Here is a 17166-nt window from a genome sequence, read left to right as displayed (position 1 = left end):
CAGATGCATGAGAAACACTAACACTTTTAATGGAATCAGTACAGAAAACTTGTATTAGATGGCATTTTGAATATTATAACTATTTTTGCCATGGGGGATTCTATGAAGGGATTGCAGACTGCGGTATGCTATCCAAACAAAACTATGAGAAACACATTTAGCTATGCATATTTTATTTATGTAGTCACTTACTGTCTGCAGTAAACAACAAATGTATTATAACTAATATCTGTCACTGCTTATATATATATATATATATATATATATATACCTATATACATGTGTGCGTATGTATATATATATATATATATATATATATATATATATATATATATATATATATATATATATATATATCTTGAATATAACAGTGAGACTACAGACTTAATTTTATTAGTGCAGCTATAAATAAATAATTAGTAAATCTGTATTAGGTAGTCACAGAATGAATAAACAGATGCTTATAACTATGTATAAAGCAAAATGTAAAATTAAACACAAAGGGAAGGAACATAAATATTTACTAATGGATGTAGTTTTATATATATATATATATATATATATATATATATATATATATATATATATATATTCATTTAACATTTGTTTACTGGGAAGTCTGACATGGAAACAAGCCACTTTTCAGTGGAGTCCTGGGGAGAAATGCTCCAGATGTATGTCTTTGTAACTGGGAAGAAATGAGAGCACCCAGAGGAAACCCTTACGAATGCAGGGAGGACATGCAGACTCCACACAGAATGTACCCCATCCAAAAATCGAACTGGAGAACCTTTTGTGTTGAGGCGACAATGCTACCACTGTACCACTGCGCCATCTGTTAGACTGTCTGTCTGATATATATATATATATATATCTATACATACATATATATATATATATATATATATATATATATATATATATATATATATTCATTTAACATTTGTTTACTGGGAAGTCTGACATGGAAACAAGCCACTTTTCAGTGGAGTCCTGGGGAGAAATGCTCCAGATGTATGTCTTTGTAACTGGGAAGAAATGAGAGCACCCAGAGGAAACCCTTACGAATGCAGGGAGGACATGCAGACTCCACACAGAATGTACCCCATCCGAAAATCGAACTGGAGAACCTTTTGTGTTGAGGCGACAATGCTACCACTGTACCACTGCGCCATCTGTTAGACTGTCTGTCTGATATATATATATATATATATATATATATATATCTATACATACATATATATATATATATATATATATATATATATATATATATATATTTACTTTGTTATAAATATAATATAAACATATATACTTTTGTTATATTACCATATATATATTTCCAGTTACATTCTACTTACATATTTGTTTGTTGACTTTTTAATATTTTGCCTAATTTTGCAGATATTAGGTAGATTAATGGTTGTTTTTATAAATTACCAAGGACCTTTTAGTTTCAATCAATTATCTTAACAAAACATATAGTATAGTAAATATGAAATATGTTATAATTATATTTTGCAACTTGTAATGGATGTCTTTGTCTAGAGTAGATTGTCATCTTATTTGCACATGAATGGGTTGTTGAGATGCTTCTGGTTTTAACAGTTGACTATAATGTATATGAAGTAGTTAATGGAAGAGTTTTGTGAATGTTTATAAAATGGAATACAATAATTTGATAGAAGAACTGCTTTATATGATGTCATAAGGGAACAATATTTACTTATCGACAAAAATTGTAAATAATGTATTTCCTCTGAAATCCTTAATATACGCATATATGCTTGAAAGCTTCTAAAATGACAGATAGTGTTTATGTGTTGATGTGTGACAGAAGAAACATCTGATTTTGTGAGTTTTTATTTGAAAGATGGAATAGAAATTACATCTGAATGCCTAAGGGATAACAGACAGGTTTAGATAGGTATAGATACATGGAGTTACAAGACAGTGAGGTATTCATTACTACAATGTGGATTTATTATGCACACAGTAGCGCATATTTTAAAATGTATTATCCACAAATATTTTAAATACTCATCCACTTTGATAAGTATTCTTATGGAGTTTAGTGATTTTCTTTTACTGCAAGATATGTTACAATTTTAAGGAAACTTGCACACAACTTTGGCTGCCAAAATGGTTTCTTGTGGTGCTCATTTTATGCAGATATTTTTATTTCAAATAAAAAAGTGTTACCTTCCAAGCATAACTTTTATAGTACTGTAATATTTTTACACAAGTTCATTGATAATCACTTCATAATATGACGAGGAACAAAACATAAGCTATTTCAGTTTTTTAGATGTACAGGGGAGATATTCAAATCATTATCATTTGAAGTCATTTATGGTGAAGTAAAAATAGAATTATTAGATTTGTGAGTATAAAAACATACAGAAAAATGTCAGTTTATATAGTTGCAATAGACATATTAAGGTATGTAGCATTTTATTTTTGTGGTAACTTGCATCACCTTCAGAAGACTATTCTGAAAGAACAATTCTTATGGATTACTTAAAAAAAACGATGCAAGCACGCTGAAACTGAATAAAAACGTGAAAAAAGGTTGCAATAGTACTTGAATCACGTATTTAAAAATGTGCAGACTGGCAGGAAGATGTCATACATGCACAAAAGTATTGCGAACTGTGTTAAAAAAGGTAAAAGAATGGAATACAGGTTAGCTAACAATAGTTACTACATCTAGTGATGATTGTTAGGAGCATACCCTCGGGCCTCAACTGTATAGATTTTCCTAGAATGTCCAAATTTTGGCCTCATAGTTTTGGTCCATTTTTTCATAAAATTATGGTTTTCTGTCAAAGAATTGGCAAGTCATTGAAAATTAAAGTCAGAAAATAATGACAGACATTTAAATTTCAGACTTCTAACTCTTCAGAAAATTCATGCTAACACAAAACCTGCTATGCTACCAACTTTGTATGTTTGTAAGCGCAATGTTTAAAACTTGTCTCTATTTTTAGATCTTTGTTCCCCCTTCATTTATGGCTTTGTTCAGATTTCTTGCTCTAAGAGGTTGAGAGGTATAGTTAGGTGCTGAGAAAATAATTAAAGATAATTGGAGCTTTCTAAAAATTGGATAGTCCATATAACGGGGTGATAAGCCACACTTTAATTAAAGAAGAAACAGAGTTATTGCAGAAAGATGCAATATTGAAAACAGATAGGTGATAGTAAATGCCTTTTTCTTGTTAAAAAGGGTACCAGGATTAAAACAGAAAATATCTTTCTATACCCTGATACTGCAAACAGGTATTAGTCAAATGAAAACAGTGAATGTAATTCCACATATGTGGTTTATATTACAACACAGACATATGTTAAGCATTTTTGTGTAGAAAAAAAGATGTTTTTAAGCCCCTACGTTAGAATATACACATAAGAGATATCAAAAAAGGTAGTATGACTGTAAAAGCAGAACATAACCATATCTGTTCAAAGATTTCAAGGTTGCCAAAGTTGAAATGATAATTTTTTGGAGGCGGGGGGCGCTACTTTCCCATTTCTACATGTAAAGGTGTTGTAGTGTACTGTAAAGCTAATTGTTGCAGCAGGACACTGAAAGATTGATTTTTAATAAAACCTACCTACAGATTAAGAAGGAGCAGAATAAAAAATGAACTAGATGGGAACAGTATATGCAAGTGCTGCATTAGTTTCACTGGGAAATTAGGATGATTTACAATTTTAAATATGTTATGATGCATCTTAAAAAAGGATGTATCATTACAAATGCATAATTTGAAATTTTGGGTCAGAAATATTAGTAAATGTTAGAAAGAATTAAAAAAGTGATTATCAAAACTTGTTATACCATTAAAGCATTTTCTGCAAGTTCTCTGCACTGTTAGATATGGGGAACTGTGCCCCACACATGCCTGCTAGTTATATACATGAATTCCCTGTGCACCACACCCATGCTGATTATGTACACAAAGTCCCTGTGCACCACACCCCTGCTCTTTATGTACACAAAGTCACTGTCCCCCACGCCCCTGCTCATTATGTACATGAAGTCCCTGTACTCCACACCCCCTCTCGTAATGTACACAAAGTCTCTGTGCACCACACCCCTGCTCATTATGTACATGAAGTCCCTGTGTGCCACACCTGTGCTTATTATGTACACAAACTCCCTGCACCCCACACCCCTGCTCATTATGCACAGGAAGTCCCTGTGCCCCACGCCTCTTCTCATAATGTACATGAAGTCTCTGTGCACCACACCGCTGCTCATTATGTACATGAAGTCCCTGTGTGCCACACCTGTGCTTGTTATGTACAAAAACTCCCTGTGCTCCACACCCCTGCTCATTCGGTCTATGTTAAATGTTCAGACATCCAAAATGTCGAACATTACATGGTCGAGACCAAATGTTCGACATTTGGATGTTTGAACATAAAAAAAAAAAACAGAAAAAAACCCACTTTAACAGCTCCCCCTGCACCTCCCACACACCCCCTACTTAAATATAACAACTCCGAGACCGCACTTCAGTGCAGAAAAGGGAAATTCTCCCTATCTGCACTGTACGGTGCCACTGAAAGTCTATCTTTGAGCACTCGAAACTTCGAACATTTGGTCTCGACCATGTAACGTTCGAAATTTTGAGCGTTCAAAGATTTGACAGGTACCCTGCTCATTATGTACATGAATTCCCTGTGCCCCACACCCCTGCGCATTATGTACTTGAAGTCCCTCTGCCCCACACCCCTTCTACTACTGTGGTGAAAAAAGACTATACTAAGGAATCACTGCTGTTGTACAAACACAAACCACACCAGCAGTGATCTATAAATTTCTACAGTTTTCTGAGAATTATCATTCTGCAAAATGAGTTTTCATTGAAATGACTATTGATTAAATTTGACACACTAATATCTCTTGCAGTGAAATGACATTTAATAAAATTAATGTTTCCTGTATAAATAAATGTATGTTTCATGAATGGTCAGATAAACTTTTATATCTAATGGCAAATCTCTGAGACAAAAATAAAACCACATTTCACCAAACTTCTCTGTAACTGCTAAAACAGTCTTGACATTCCAGTAAGTGGGGGAAAAGCCCCTGGCACCTACCCTTCCTCACCACTTTCATGCCCTCACAAACTGTCAATGAATCACATCTGACCAACTGTTCCATTGGTCAGGCATGTCAGTCTTTTAAGTGTATCAGAATTCAAAACACCAAGAAAATACCCCTACACTACCCTTACTCATGGGGTCAATATTAATGTGTTTGCTGAACATATCTTAATTGACACAATAATATTGAGTTGTCTAATATCCGAACGACCGAGTCAGTGAATTTTTTCCCAGGAGAAAAAAATCACTCGGCCATTATCGGAGATTTGCCCTTTTCCCCACTGTAGTACAATCTCGGAGTTGGTATATTTAGTTAGGGGGGTAGGGGGTGTGGGGAGTTAAGCCCCCCCATCTTATAGGTTTGGAAAGTGTGTTTTTTTTCTGTACAGCCAATCGATTTTTTCCCCTGGGAAAAATATTCACTGACTCAGTCATTCGGTTTTAGACAAGTCGATATTACTGTGTTGATTAAGATGTGTTCGGGGAACATGTCTTTTGACATGGTAATATAGACCCTACTCATGGGTGCTAACTCCAACCCTAACCATAAGGTTAAAAAACTTTGAACTTCAAATGGCCGAGACCAGAAGATCAAAGTTTTAAAATTTTTGAAATTGAAATAAAAAAATATATAAAATCAAAATAAAAGGTTTTACTTTTTACATTTTTGCATGGGGGCTAGCTCCCCTGCACCCGCACACCCCCTGCTAAATAAATATACCAACTACAAGATTGCACTACAGTGAGGGAAATGGTAAATATCCCATTCCACACTGCATGCTGATCTTCATTCAAATCGTTTGAACCAAGACTATGGGAACAACTTCCAGTGGAAATGAAATTGAATGAGTTATGAACACACACACACACACACACACACACAGACACACACACAGACACACACACAGACACACACACAGACACACACACAGACACACACACACACAGACACACACAGACACACACACAGACACACACACACACACACACACACAGACACACACACAGACACAGACACACAGACACACACACTTTTTGCTTAAGCCAGTCTTTTCAAGATGAAAAGTTATATTATATTCTGGAAGCTAGTTTACATACTGGGGTATAGTTTCAAAAATCCTCTGTCCCCAATCTAACCAGCAACTAACTGTTGCTGTAGGAATGGTTTACTAGTTAAGTACAAGGTAAAGTCACTGCTTAGTATATCACTGTGATAAAATAAATTGCAATATATGCTAACATGAACTGTACTGCTAATTCCTTTCTTTTTTGTAGTTTAGGTCCAAAAAGACTTTGTTACATATTCTAGTTGTTTGCTTGTCTGCCTGTGGCTTGGTTGTTTTTTTGGCTCTTATCTTATCTTCAAGCCTTCTTTTACCCTATGCTACCTGGTGACGTGGGCTCCATTACCTCATATTAGTGGGTCTCATCTTTCCTGTAGGAAGGGAATACGTTGTATACTATTTATCAGCAGCAACATCTTTTTTTTCCCGTAAGATATGAAGGACAGATTCCTCTTGGTTGTTAAATAGTGCTAATGTGGAATTTATCTCTGTAGCTAAATGTTCCCTTACCATGGTCAAGTTTGGGCCATGATATAGACTGAATGCTTCACCTTATTTAGCACTGTGCACAGCCTTATGTGGACACCTGCTCTTCCTGCAAAGTAGAATATATGGCAGAATGTGTCTTGCATTTTCTGGAGCTCACCTCTTGGCCTTCATGAGGAAGTTGTCTGTTAACAGGATCAGTGTCTTACTCCATTTCTGAAGTGGACTCCTGTCAACATGAGGTGCTCATTTCCATCTGATTGCGCCATCTGTTCTACTATCCCTGTCTGCTAATCAAACCCATGTTTGTCACTGGTCGCACAGTCAAGGTCCTATACCACTGCAAGAGAGAGAGTGATCACACCCATGTTTGTCACTGGTCGCACAGTCAAGGTCCTATATCACTGCAAGAGAGAGTGATCAAACCCATGTTTGTCACTGGTCGCACAGTCAAGGTCCTATACCACAGCAAGAGAGAGAGTGATCACTCCCATGTTTGTCAATGGTTGCACAGTCAAGGTCCTATACCACTGCAAGAGAAAGTGATCAAACCCATGTTTGTCACTGGTCGCACAGTCAAGGTCCTATACCACTGCAAGAGAGAGTGATTAAACCCATGTTTGTCACTGGTCACACAGTCAAGGTCCTATACCACTGCAAGAGAGAGTGATTAAACCCATGTTTGTCACTGGTTGCACAGTCAAGGTCCTATACCACTGCAAGAGAGAGTGATCAAACCCATGTTTGTCACTGGTCGCACAGTCAAGGTCCTATACCACTGCAAGAGAGAGTGATCAAACCCATGTTTGTCACTGGTCACACAGTCAAGGTCCTATACCACTGCAAGAGAGAGTGATTAAACCCATGTTTGTCACTGGTTGCACAGTCAAGGTCCTATACCACTGCAAGAGAGAGTGATCAAACCCATGTTTGTCACTGGTCGCACAGTCAAGGTCCTATACCACTGCAAGAGAGAGTGGACTGATCTTCTTTCTGTTAAAAGTTGAACTCACAAAGCTATAGAGCTGAAGGTGAGGATGCATAAAATACAACTACTTGTATGTGAATTTATGCCTTTTCTGTTTTTGATGAATGGGGTTTTACTATGATTTTTTTTTTCAATTATTTTTTTCAGATTAATGAAAAGTGGCCTAACATTACAAAACCAAGCAGTGGCTAAAATAAATGAGTGATGACATAATTCTGAGCAATTTGCATGATGCCTTGTACAGAGGGAGGTATACATTTGTACACTGCATGGCAGGAAAGACCAGACATATTCTACAGCTTAAACTCTTCAGTCTTAAGTGAGCTCTGTTATTTGTTTTATGCAGGGTAATAGGTTTTTTTTGCATGACATGGCCACTACAAGTCAGATTTAAATGGCTGCTGCTTGATACTCTCTTGGTGATTTTTATCTGAATTTCCTGTTAAATGTCAAGCTCTCCCCTGCCATGATCATGCCTATTTCTTCTCCTACCTAGTAGTAAGCGCCAGGCAGCCATGATGGGATTTCACATCCTCCTCTGGTGGCTGAAGTGTGTACATGAGACACTGAGTGTTGTTTGTTGCCCTTTCAAGTTCAAGTGCATGCTTCTGCTCATTTGCAATGATGTCTACTAAATGAATGTGCCTTAACTCTACTTTTCAACATTTACTTCTCAGACCTCCAAGCAGATAGCCAAGTCCTCTGGCTATCAATGTTTGCAGATGACTGCAAACTGGGGATACTTGTTAAATCACTTCCACTCACTATTAAGCTCTTAGTATACTGAAAGTAGGCTCAAAATAAGTGCAAAACAGTACAATTTCACGACTTTTGGAAGACAGTCCCACCCGTCATCATATTATACAGACAGCACAACAAAATGAAAATGTAGTGTTCGCTTTGGACTCTTGGATTAATGATTCCCCTCATTTCACCCTTATGTGACAGCAGTTGTCAGGAAAGTTTTTGTTTAGTACAGCTAAGTTATAAGTGGTAATCAGCATCGATCAGACTAATTATCAAATACCAACGAAAGCACAATATAGCATCCAAATAAAAACTTACAACCAAATATGAATGCTAAAAGCTGGAATGCATGGAAATAACTGCAAATATCTAAAAAAGTACTTGGATGAGAAAATATAAATGTGTATTGTGGGAGCTATGGCTTTAAATTTATTTGTATTTAGCATTGTAATTGATTTGAGGACGTGATTGGAACCATGTTTTATAGAGATATATTAATGGATGGTGAAGAGTGTTATTTTAATTCTGATGAAGTCCCTGTGAATAGGGACTAAAGTGCTTAACATTAAGTTCTTGCCTTTAAAATTTTTTTTCATAAATGCAGTTATTTATATGGGCTCCAGCTTTTAACATCCATATTTGATTCTGATTATCAAGTGCAATGTGTCCTTCAGGATGCATCTCATTCAACGTACCAAACAATTAGAAATGCCTATAAGGTCCCTAACTAAAAAATGTCATGGGCCTAAATTCTTGGAGCTACAAAGAGAGACTGGAAGCTCAATTTCTTTACTCAGTATCTTACAGGATGTTTATGGGAGATCTTTGTCTCACCATGCCAGTAGAGACTCGCTTAACCTGGACCTCCTGTATTTCTTCTAGTCCAAACTATAGCCAAATGTATATTACACTTAATTACAAAACATAAATCTATACATTGTTGTTCTAAATTTTTAGATATCTTAAATTGTTTTCACAACTTTTAATAGTGAATACATAATACAACGTAAGTACTTTTGTCCATTTTCCACAGATTTCCTGAGAGACTGTCCCAGGCCTATGATATTTATCACTTAAGGTATACAAATATATTAACTTCAGCTGTCAGACAGTTTGTCACAATTTAATCCAGAAACCAGATTTTTAGTAAATATATTTCAGAACAGTTTCTGTTACAAAAATGTTGGCATTAATTACTAGATGCATTCCTATTTATGTGCATTTTTTTCTTAAAACCAGACTGAGATGGTTTTGATTTTAAACATTTATAGATCTATGTAAATTGAGCATCTAAACATTTTGATCTAAAACAAAGGTTGTTGACAATGCATTTGTGGAAAAATATTTGGACTAAACATATTTAATCAACAGATGAGATTTATTGGCAGATACAACCAGGAGATATGTTATGTGGAAGTATAGCGCCCTCCAATGGAATGATTTAAGGAGTGCATCCTAGAGACACCTGTTTCCAGTGCACAGCACAACACGTCAGTGTTTTCTCATTGTAAATCACTGTAATGTATCAGTCTGCACGGGCACTGATTCCCTGCTTTTGAGAGATTTCTCCATCTTAGAATTGGAGTGGCCATAGACTTGGTATATATAATTTGGGGGGGAGGCTTGCCCATCACATTGGGGGTGCAGGGGGCTTGCTCTCTGCAAAAAACACTTGGTTAACTTTTTCCCAAGTTTCCAAAATCAACAATTCTCCTTGTTGATGAGTGTGCTGTCAATATACTTTTTTCATTTATCTAAATCACAACTATGCCGTCAATCAGTTGTGGTTTAGATAACTTGGACTGTGCGTCAGACAAATGTGTATACTACAAAATTACCCACATCTATATCTATATCCATATTTATATATGCATGTATATATATTTATATTTAATTCCCGTTGCTGGACAGACCAATTGAGAAATATGATTGCACACTAACAAAAAACTCAGCTTGTTGATAGAAACTGTAAAAGATTTTATAAAATTCTGAAATAAAAGTACAGTTACTGAGTAAAAAAAAAGGAAAATAACTATTGGATAAGAGTGATGTGAATTGCACGTTACATCATATCTTTGCAGATTCTCCTGCAAAAAGCAAGTCTTACTAACTTGTAGGATAATGTAGTATATAAACTAATAACATTTGAAACACATGACTATAACATTTGAAAGACATGACTGGTATTTGTATAGGTTATTGTGTAGTTAAGTAATGGCTATTTACCCTCTCCCCCAGCATTTAAGAAATAAACCTCATCTTAAACCTGTTTTCTTATAGACAGGAAAATCTACATACAGCTGTTCTAAACTTTATATGATGAAAGGTTAGTCAAGTGAGAATGACAGATAATGAAGTGACAAAAATGTGAATGTATGCTGACAATAACTGTATAGTATCTTCTGCAAAATCTAATATTGCAATGCATTTGTCTTGCTAGAGATAGTTTATAAAGTTAAATATTTAAATTATAATCAGCAAACAAATAAATCCAAACCAGTCAAGAGGTTAAAAATGTTGAAACACAGGCACCCAATAGGAAGGTAGCTGGAATAAAAAAGCTGAACCACGACAAAGTAAAATCTTCTTTTTTAATACAAAATGGTGAGCGCTTTCGCAATGGTAGTCTGATGAACCAATGGTTACCATTGCGAAAGTGCTCACCATTTTGTATTAAAAAAGAAGATTTTACTTTGTTGTGGTTCAGCTTCTTTATTCCAGCTACCTTCCTACTGGGCACCTGTGTTTCAACATTTAAATTATAATGTTGCATTGTTTCAGTAAATGTATTCATAAATCAATTAAAGCCAATAGTAGAATTTGACTTTGGGACAAAAGGAATAAAGCATCACAACAGAAAGGGTGTCTATTTCCTGAAGTCAATGTCTGGCACTGGCTAGATCCCATATTTTGTGGGTTTGAGATTCATGTGACTCGTATGACTTAAAACAAAGAGGGAAAGTAAGTTTTATCTCTGGTTTCCAACTTTACCTCTTGCGTGTGCGTGTGGAAACCTAGGAATTGGTATGTAGAGATCAGTGGTATGAGAGCTTGCCCCCACATCGGGGGGTAAAGTGCATAAAATGGGCTTTATTTTAAACTTTACACAAGACTCAAGAGTGTCACTGTATTATATTCATAATGTTGTGAGCCATTACATGTTTTGCTGGCAGTTAATCACATGTTGATTATGTGACATTGTTTAATCATAGTAAATCCTTTGGATTCAGGATAGGTTTGTTTTCAAATAAAATTCATATTGCAAAGTGTATGCCTTATACATCCACAAGACAGAAGATGAAACCCCATCTCACTTAAAATAGAACAAGAGTACAGAGAAGAGACAGAATGATAAATGTTCTCTAGGGGCTACATTCACACCCCCACCAACATACACTTACTGGATGCACACAGTTACTCATCAGGGAGAACACCAGTACAGAAAAACAATGTAATAAATATTTCAACTTAAGTCCCCCAGATACTGAGCACACAACGCATTTGACAATATTAACGGTAGGTTTCTAGTGGGCAAATGCTTGTACCCAAGTGTGGGGAGTTGTGCCTTCTCCTGCTACTTTGTTATTATCATTCAGAGGTCACATAAGTTCATAGGGTAACTACTAGGCTATTGACCCCAGGGGAGCCTCTTTAAGCCTAACCATGCTTCTCAAAGATAAAAAGTAAACCCCAAACCTTGTGTCTGTAAGGTAAAATAACCATTATGCCAACCCCAAACACAAAATATGGAAGTGAAGGGGAGACACTGAAAAAGAAATATCTCTTAGGTCATGTGATAAAAAGTAACATTTGGAGGAGAATGCACAAAGGTTTGTTCTCCCTCAGGTTGTGCCATCTTAGAATAAAGAGAATGTAAGAAGGTTTGGTCGCACTGAGGTTGTGCCATCTCAGAATAAGAATAACTGTGAAAAGAATGTGTGTGTGTGGGGTCCCACTGAGGTTGCAGCATCTCAGAATAAGTTTCATTGTGAAGAGAATTTAAGGGGGTTGTTCCCACTGCAGTTGTACCATGTCAGAACAATTGTAAAGAGAATGCAGGGGGAGTTTTTCCCACCAAGGTTGTGTCATCTTAGAATAAGTATGATTGTGAAGGGGTGTGAGGGCTGTTCCCACTGAGGTTGTGCCATCTCAGAATAAGTAGCATTGGGGAGAGAGAGCAGGATGGTTTGCGATCACTGAGGTTGTATCCTCTCAGAATAAGTACCATTTTGAATAGAATGCAGGGTGGGATTGTTCCTTTTCAGAATAAGTAAAATTGTGAAGAGAATGAAGAGGGGGAGTTTGTTCCTACTGAAGCTGTGCCATCTCAAAATAAGTTGCATTGTGAAGAGAATGCACGGCTATGGGTATTCCCACTGAGGTTGTACCCTCTCAGAATAAGTATAATTGTGAAGAGAGTGCGAGGGGGGGGGGGCAGAGTTTGTTTCCACTGAGGATGTCTTATCTAACAATAAGTATTATTTTGGAGAGAATGCAGCAGGGTGGTGGGGTTTTCTCCACTGAGGATGTTGCAATCTCAAAATAAGCAGCACGGTGAAGAGAATGCAGGGGGGGGGGGGGTTACTCCTACTGAGGTTGTCACATCTCAAAATAAGTAGCATTGTGAAGACAATACAGGGAGGAGGCTATACTGTCTCAGAATAAATATCATTGTGAAGAGAATGCAGGGGGTTTGTTCCCACTGAGTTTGTGCCATCTCAGAATAAGTATCATTGTGTAGAGAACAGGGAGGAGGCTTGTATCCTGTGAGGCTGTGCTCTCTCAGTAAAACTATCATTGTGAAGAGAATGGGGGGGGGGGTTGCTCTATTCCCATGCAAAATAAATAAAATAAAGTACAATCTGTTGGTATCAATAACTCAGTGTTTTTTCCGTTACAGATTCCTGCAGGTGCGTACTTACTGTATTTTCAGGTCTTTTCTTGCTTGTGTTGAACAGTTATGTTGCCATAAACAATAGATAAAACAGCACATAGATTACTGTTTGATATTGAATTAAATAATTCAGCTTATTAATACAGTCATGTGTAAGATTTGTTTTATGCTTTTAGGATGTGGTGGTGTATTAAGCTCTTCAAAAGGCCAGATTGTGCTGGAAGGTTATCCATTCAATGCACACTGTGAGTGGACAGTGCGTGTTAGACCAGGGTTTACTGTGGAAATAAGGTATGTTCTATTTCATAGATAGTACCGTTGTTTAATGTTGCTATCATTAAAGCTGTCCATTTATAACCTAGAAATGATTAGCATTTCCAGTAAAACAGTGAATCCATACTGTGTTATTGATATGCTAATAAAAATAATGTTTCGCTACATTAATATGTCAAATCATTGTGACATAAGCATAATTTACATTTCAGCAATTTAAAACAACTCTACCTTGCTCTGTTTGACAAACTCACACTTAACATCCAAGTCACTTAGTAAAGTCAGTGTGCAAAGACACACACATATGTCTCTGCTTATTTGCACAATAAATGTGCAAAGTATAATGCATTGTTACTGATAATAACTTTCAACAAAATATGCTCAGGATGTTAGTACCTCTCAGGAATAATTTGCAATTAAAATAAGTACTTTAAAAAAACTGACAGTTATTTGTAGCACTAAATGGTTATGTATTTTGTATAATGTGAATGGTCTGTGAATCATTTTAATGGTCCTGTGAATGAGGAATGTTAGATATACTATAGAAAAACATTCCTGGAGAGGATAGCTGTCCATCAAATGCAGTTCCTACAACAGCAACAACAATAGCTTAGGATGTGATGCTGATGAATGATCTGTAAGTAGTACAGCAAAACATATTTTATCAGCTCCATTCTGAAAAATCAGCTTGACACATTAGCTTTCTTTAAAGGAACTATAACTTGTCTTTGGTGCTATAAGCAGGTTGCAGCTGATGATCCGGGGGTGGGGCATGGGGTCGTCCTATAAATCAGATAGATGTTTGTGTTATCTAAATCATTTCAGTCATAAGCTGTTTCATACTTCACCACACTGTGTTTTATTTGTCTTTAGCTAAGAAAAGGTGAAAGCTTTTATAACTGACAGAGGCTATGTAATGGTGGCCTTATACTTATATAGTACTTTGTTCAGTGTTGCTGCAGATCATGTAAAAGTTCCTTTTGGCAGATAAGCTGGATAGTAATTAAGCAAAACACTCCATTTGCCATTGAAAGCATACATCTTATTTTCACATTTAAAACCAATGATACCTTGGCTTCACAGACTTTAATGGGAAATAAACAAAGACTCCATGATGGAAACACATATATAATAGAAATTCATTTACTTCAATTAATTCCATGATTATTTTTTAAAGCCACAGTAATATTCTTGTTTCTGTATTGTATCTCCAACATGTAAATATCTCATACTATGACTTACCAGATTTTCTCCGAAGTCAATCTAAGTGATTGAGATGTCTGACATTTCAATGCGAAATATGTTACTTTATATACAACAGCCATTGTTTCAAATCTCCATTTAGACAGGATGTCTTCAGTAAGAAAACAACAAATATAAACTCAGTCATATCATGTTCCTTTTCCATAAAATGCTTTGCTATGAAACAAATAGACAAGTCAGGAAAAGAATCTGGTAACATACTGGACATATGGAAATGGATGTATACATACACTTACATAAGTATGTATGTATAGTTGCATGGCAATTGTTGAAACGATATTTTGTCAAAATGAGAATTGTCAGTTTATGCTCAATTCCCATTTCACCAAGTATGACGTAGGAGATTGTGAGGTGTTTGCTTTGTTGACTGTATCTGTAAATGTATTTTTGGTGCATGTATGTCTGTATTTGGGTAATTTGTGTGGGTGTGTTGAATTGCATATGTCTGTGTTTTTGTGTGCCTGTGTGTGTGTAGGGCTTTTGCTGCAAGATAATCAAACAGAAGGTTAAGGACATTTTTTTATTTTCATCCCTATTGTGTAATCTGAGTTAATGTATGTCTGTCTTTGTATCTGTGTGTGTGTGTGTAAATATACATCACAAAAATAATGGCAGTTGAATAACATTGCCTATTCTGTCCCTGAAGCTATAGCCATTAACAAATTCATTTGCAGTTTCTATCCTCCCTATCAATTCCATTTTCCTCACATTGAGCCACTAAATTCTTCTTACCTCAAAATCAATGTGGACCAGGTCTTAGAAACTAACAGAATAATCTCATGAGCTTAGAAAATACACCAAGGTGTCTCCAAGCTGCTGCAAAGTTCAGCATTACTGAACACATCTCAAACCTTCCCTGTCACATTTTGTCCACAGGTTATGTTCCTGATCACTGGAGAATGGCTTTCATGGTGCCAACCCAAAAGGACAGTTCCGCCACAAAACATTGGTAAATATGATCCTGTTAAGCTGACTAAGCATCATCTGTAAAGACATGGCCTGTGCTTGGCCATCATCAAAAACATTGAAATTGGTGAAGTACAACCCCTTTACCCTAATTAGCTTTCATTCCTTAATCTAGATGATGTCTTTGAAAATGTAACAGTCACCATCAACACAGAATAGTCTGTCCATGCAGCCTGTTTGGACCTTGGTGTAATGCCTTTGATATGATTCACCAAGGTGGCATCATCAATGAACAGAGTGCTGTAAACTTAAACCATTACGTTGCTTAAGTGGTGGGGAAACTGGCTCTGCAATAAAATGTGCACAAGAGGAGTTGGTGGTAGCTTCTCACCTAAAAGGCATTTCACTAGTGGTGTCTTTCAGGGCTTAATCCTAGGACCTCTTCCTGCTTTGAAATTTTCTTCTCTGATTGAAAGCAGATGTCAAAGGTCTGTGATTAACCATGTTTGGGGATGACTGCAAACTGGATGTTATTGTTGACCCCTTAAAGGAACTCATACCCTCCACAAGTGCTTTACCCAGAATAGCATTTGATGTACCAACTGTGGCCTTCAGCTTAACACCAAAATGTGTATGCAGATGCCTTTGGAAGCAAGTCTGTTCTTCTAATTACCATGCATAGTGGACCCTGCTTAAGATCGACATGGCCATTAGAGATTTAGGTACCTACATTGACAGTAAGCTATACTTTGATTATCACATATCAGCTATAGCTAGGAAAGCCTTTTAATTTTCCCAGTTATTTACCAAAGTCATTTTGGCCAGTTCCAAGGATATCATAACCCCCCCCCATTCATTATTCATAAGGCCAATCATACAATATAGTACAACATTTGGAAAATACCTCTCTAAACACAGTGCCTATTTAGGAAAAACTGCAACATTTTCTAATTAAAAAAAGGGCTACGTAGCCTTCTCAATTTTATCTATTTTGTACTGGCTGCTATATTTGCTATCTCTGTTTCACTTTCTGGGTTATGGAGGATCCTGTCCTACTAGACCTCTTCCACTTTAAAATAAAAGAGAAAACACCAACTGCATGATACTAATGAAAGAGTTTTAAAATTTCCTTGCCATTTGTCTACACTATATCCCTTATATGATCTTGAATTAAGTTGGCCATCCATTTTATTTATTCTGTGCACCATTTATAAGGTCACTCCCACCATCGATAGTAAAAGTATCCCATATACGTTGACATGCAAAGTCCTTCTTTCATATGTCTTTACACCGTGTAGCAGTACAAGTTCCCTTTTTACTATCGCATACACGCCCTTTTGGACATTGAGTATTGTATGTTTTCTCTTCATTCTCTTGCTTTTCTATCAAAATGCTGCGTGTGAGAATATACTTCAGACTTGACGCTGTTT

The 17166-nt window shown here is 36.3% G+C and overlaps 1 protein-coding gene across 4 annotated transcripts in view; it reads left to right on the top strand.

The window, feature by feature from the left end:
• PAMR1 (peptidase domain containing associated with muscle regeneration 1) overlaps positions 1-17166 on the top strand; it is a 1499432-nt gene that overhangs the window by 929914 nt on the left and 552352 nt on the right. For all 4 annotated transcript variants that reach the window (XM_044082656.1, XM_044082657.1, XM_044082655.1 and 1 more), the window contains one exon: positions 13471-13585. In XM_044082656.1, coding sequence (XP_043938591.1) covers positions 13471-13585 — 115 coding nt within the window. The remainder of the gene's footprint in view (positions 1-13470; positions 13586-17166) is intronic.

The sequence above is a fragment of the Protopterus annectens genome, chromosome 9.part0 (genome assembly GCF_019279795.1).
Source record: "Protopterus annectens isolate FY-2018-M chromosome 9.part0, PAN1.0, whole genome shotgun sequence".
Classification (NCBI taxonomy): domain Eukaryota; kingdom Metazoa; phylum Chordata; order Ceratodontiformes; family Protopteridae; genus Protopterus; species Protopterus annectens.
The sequence above is the reverse complement of the archived record's forward strand: the minus strand, read 5'-3'. Positions and strand labels throughout refer to the sequence as shown.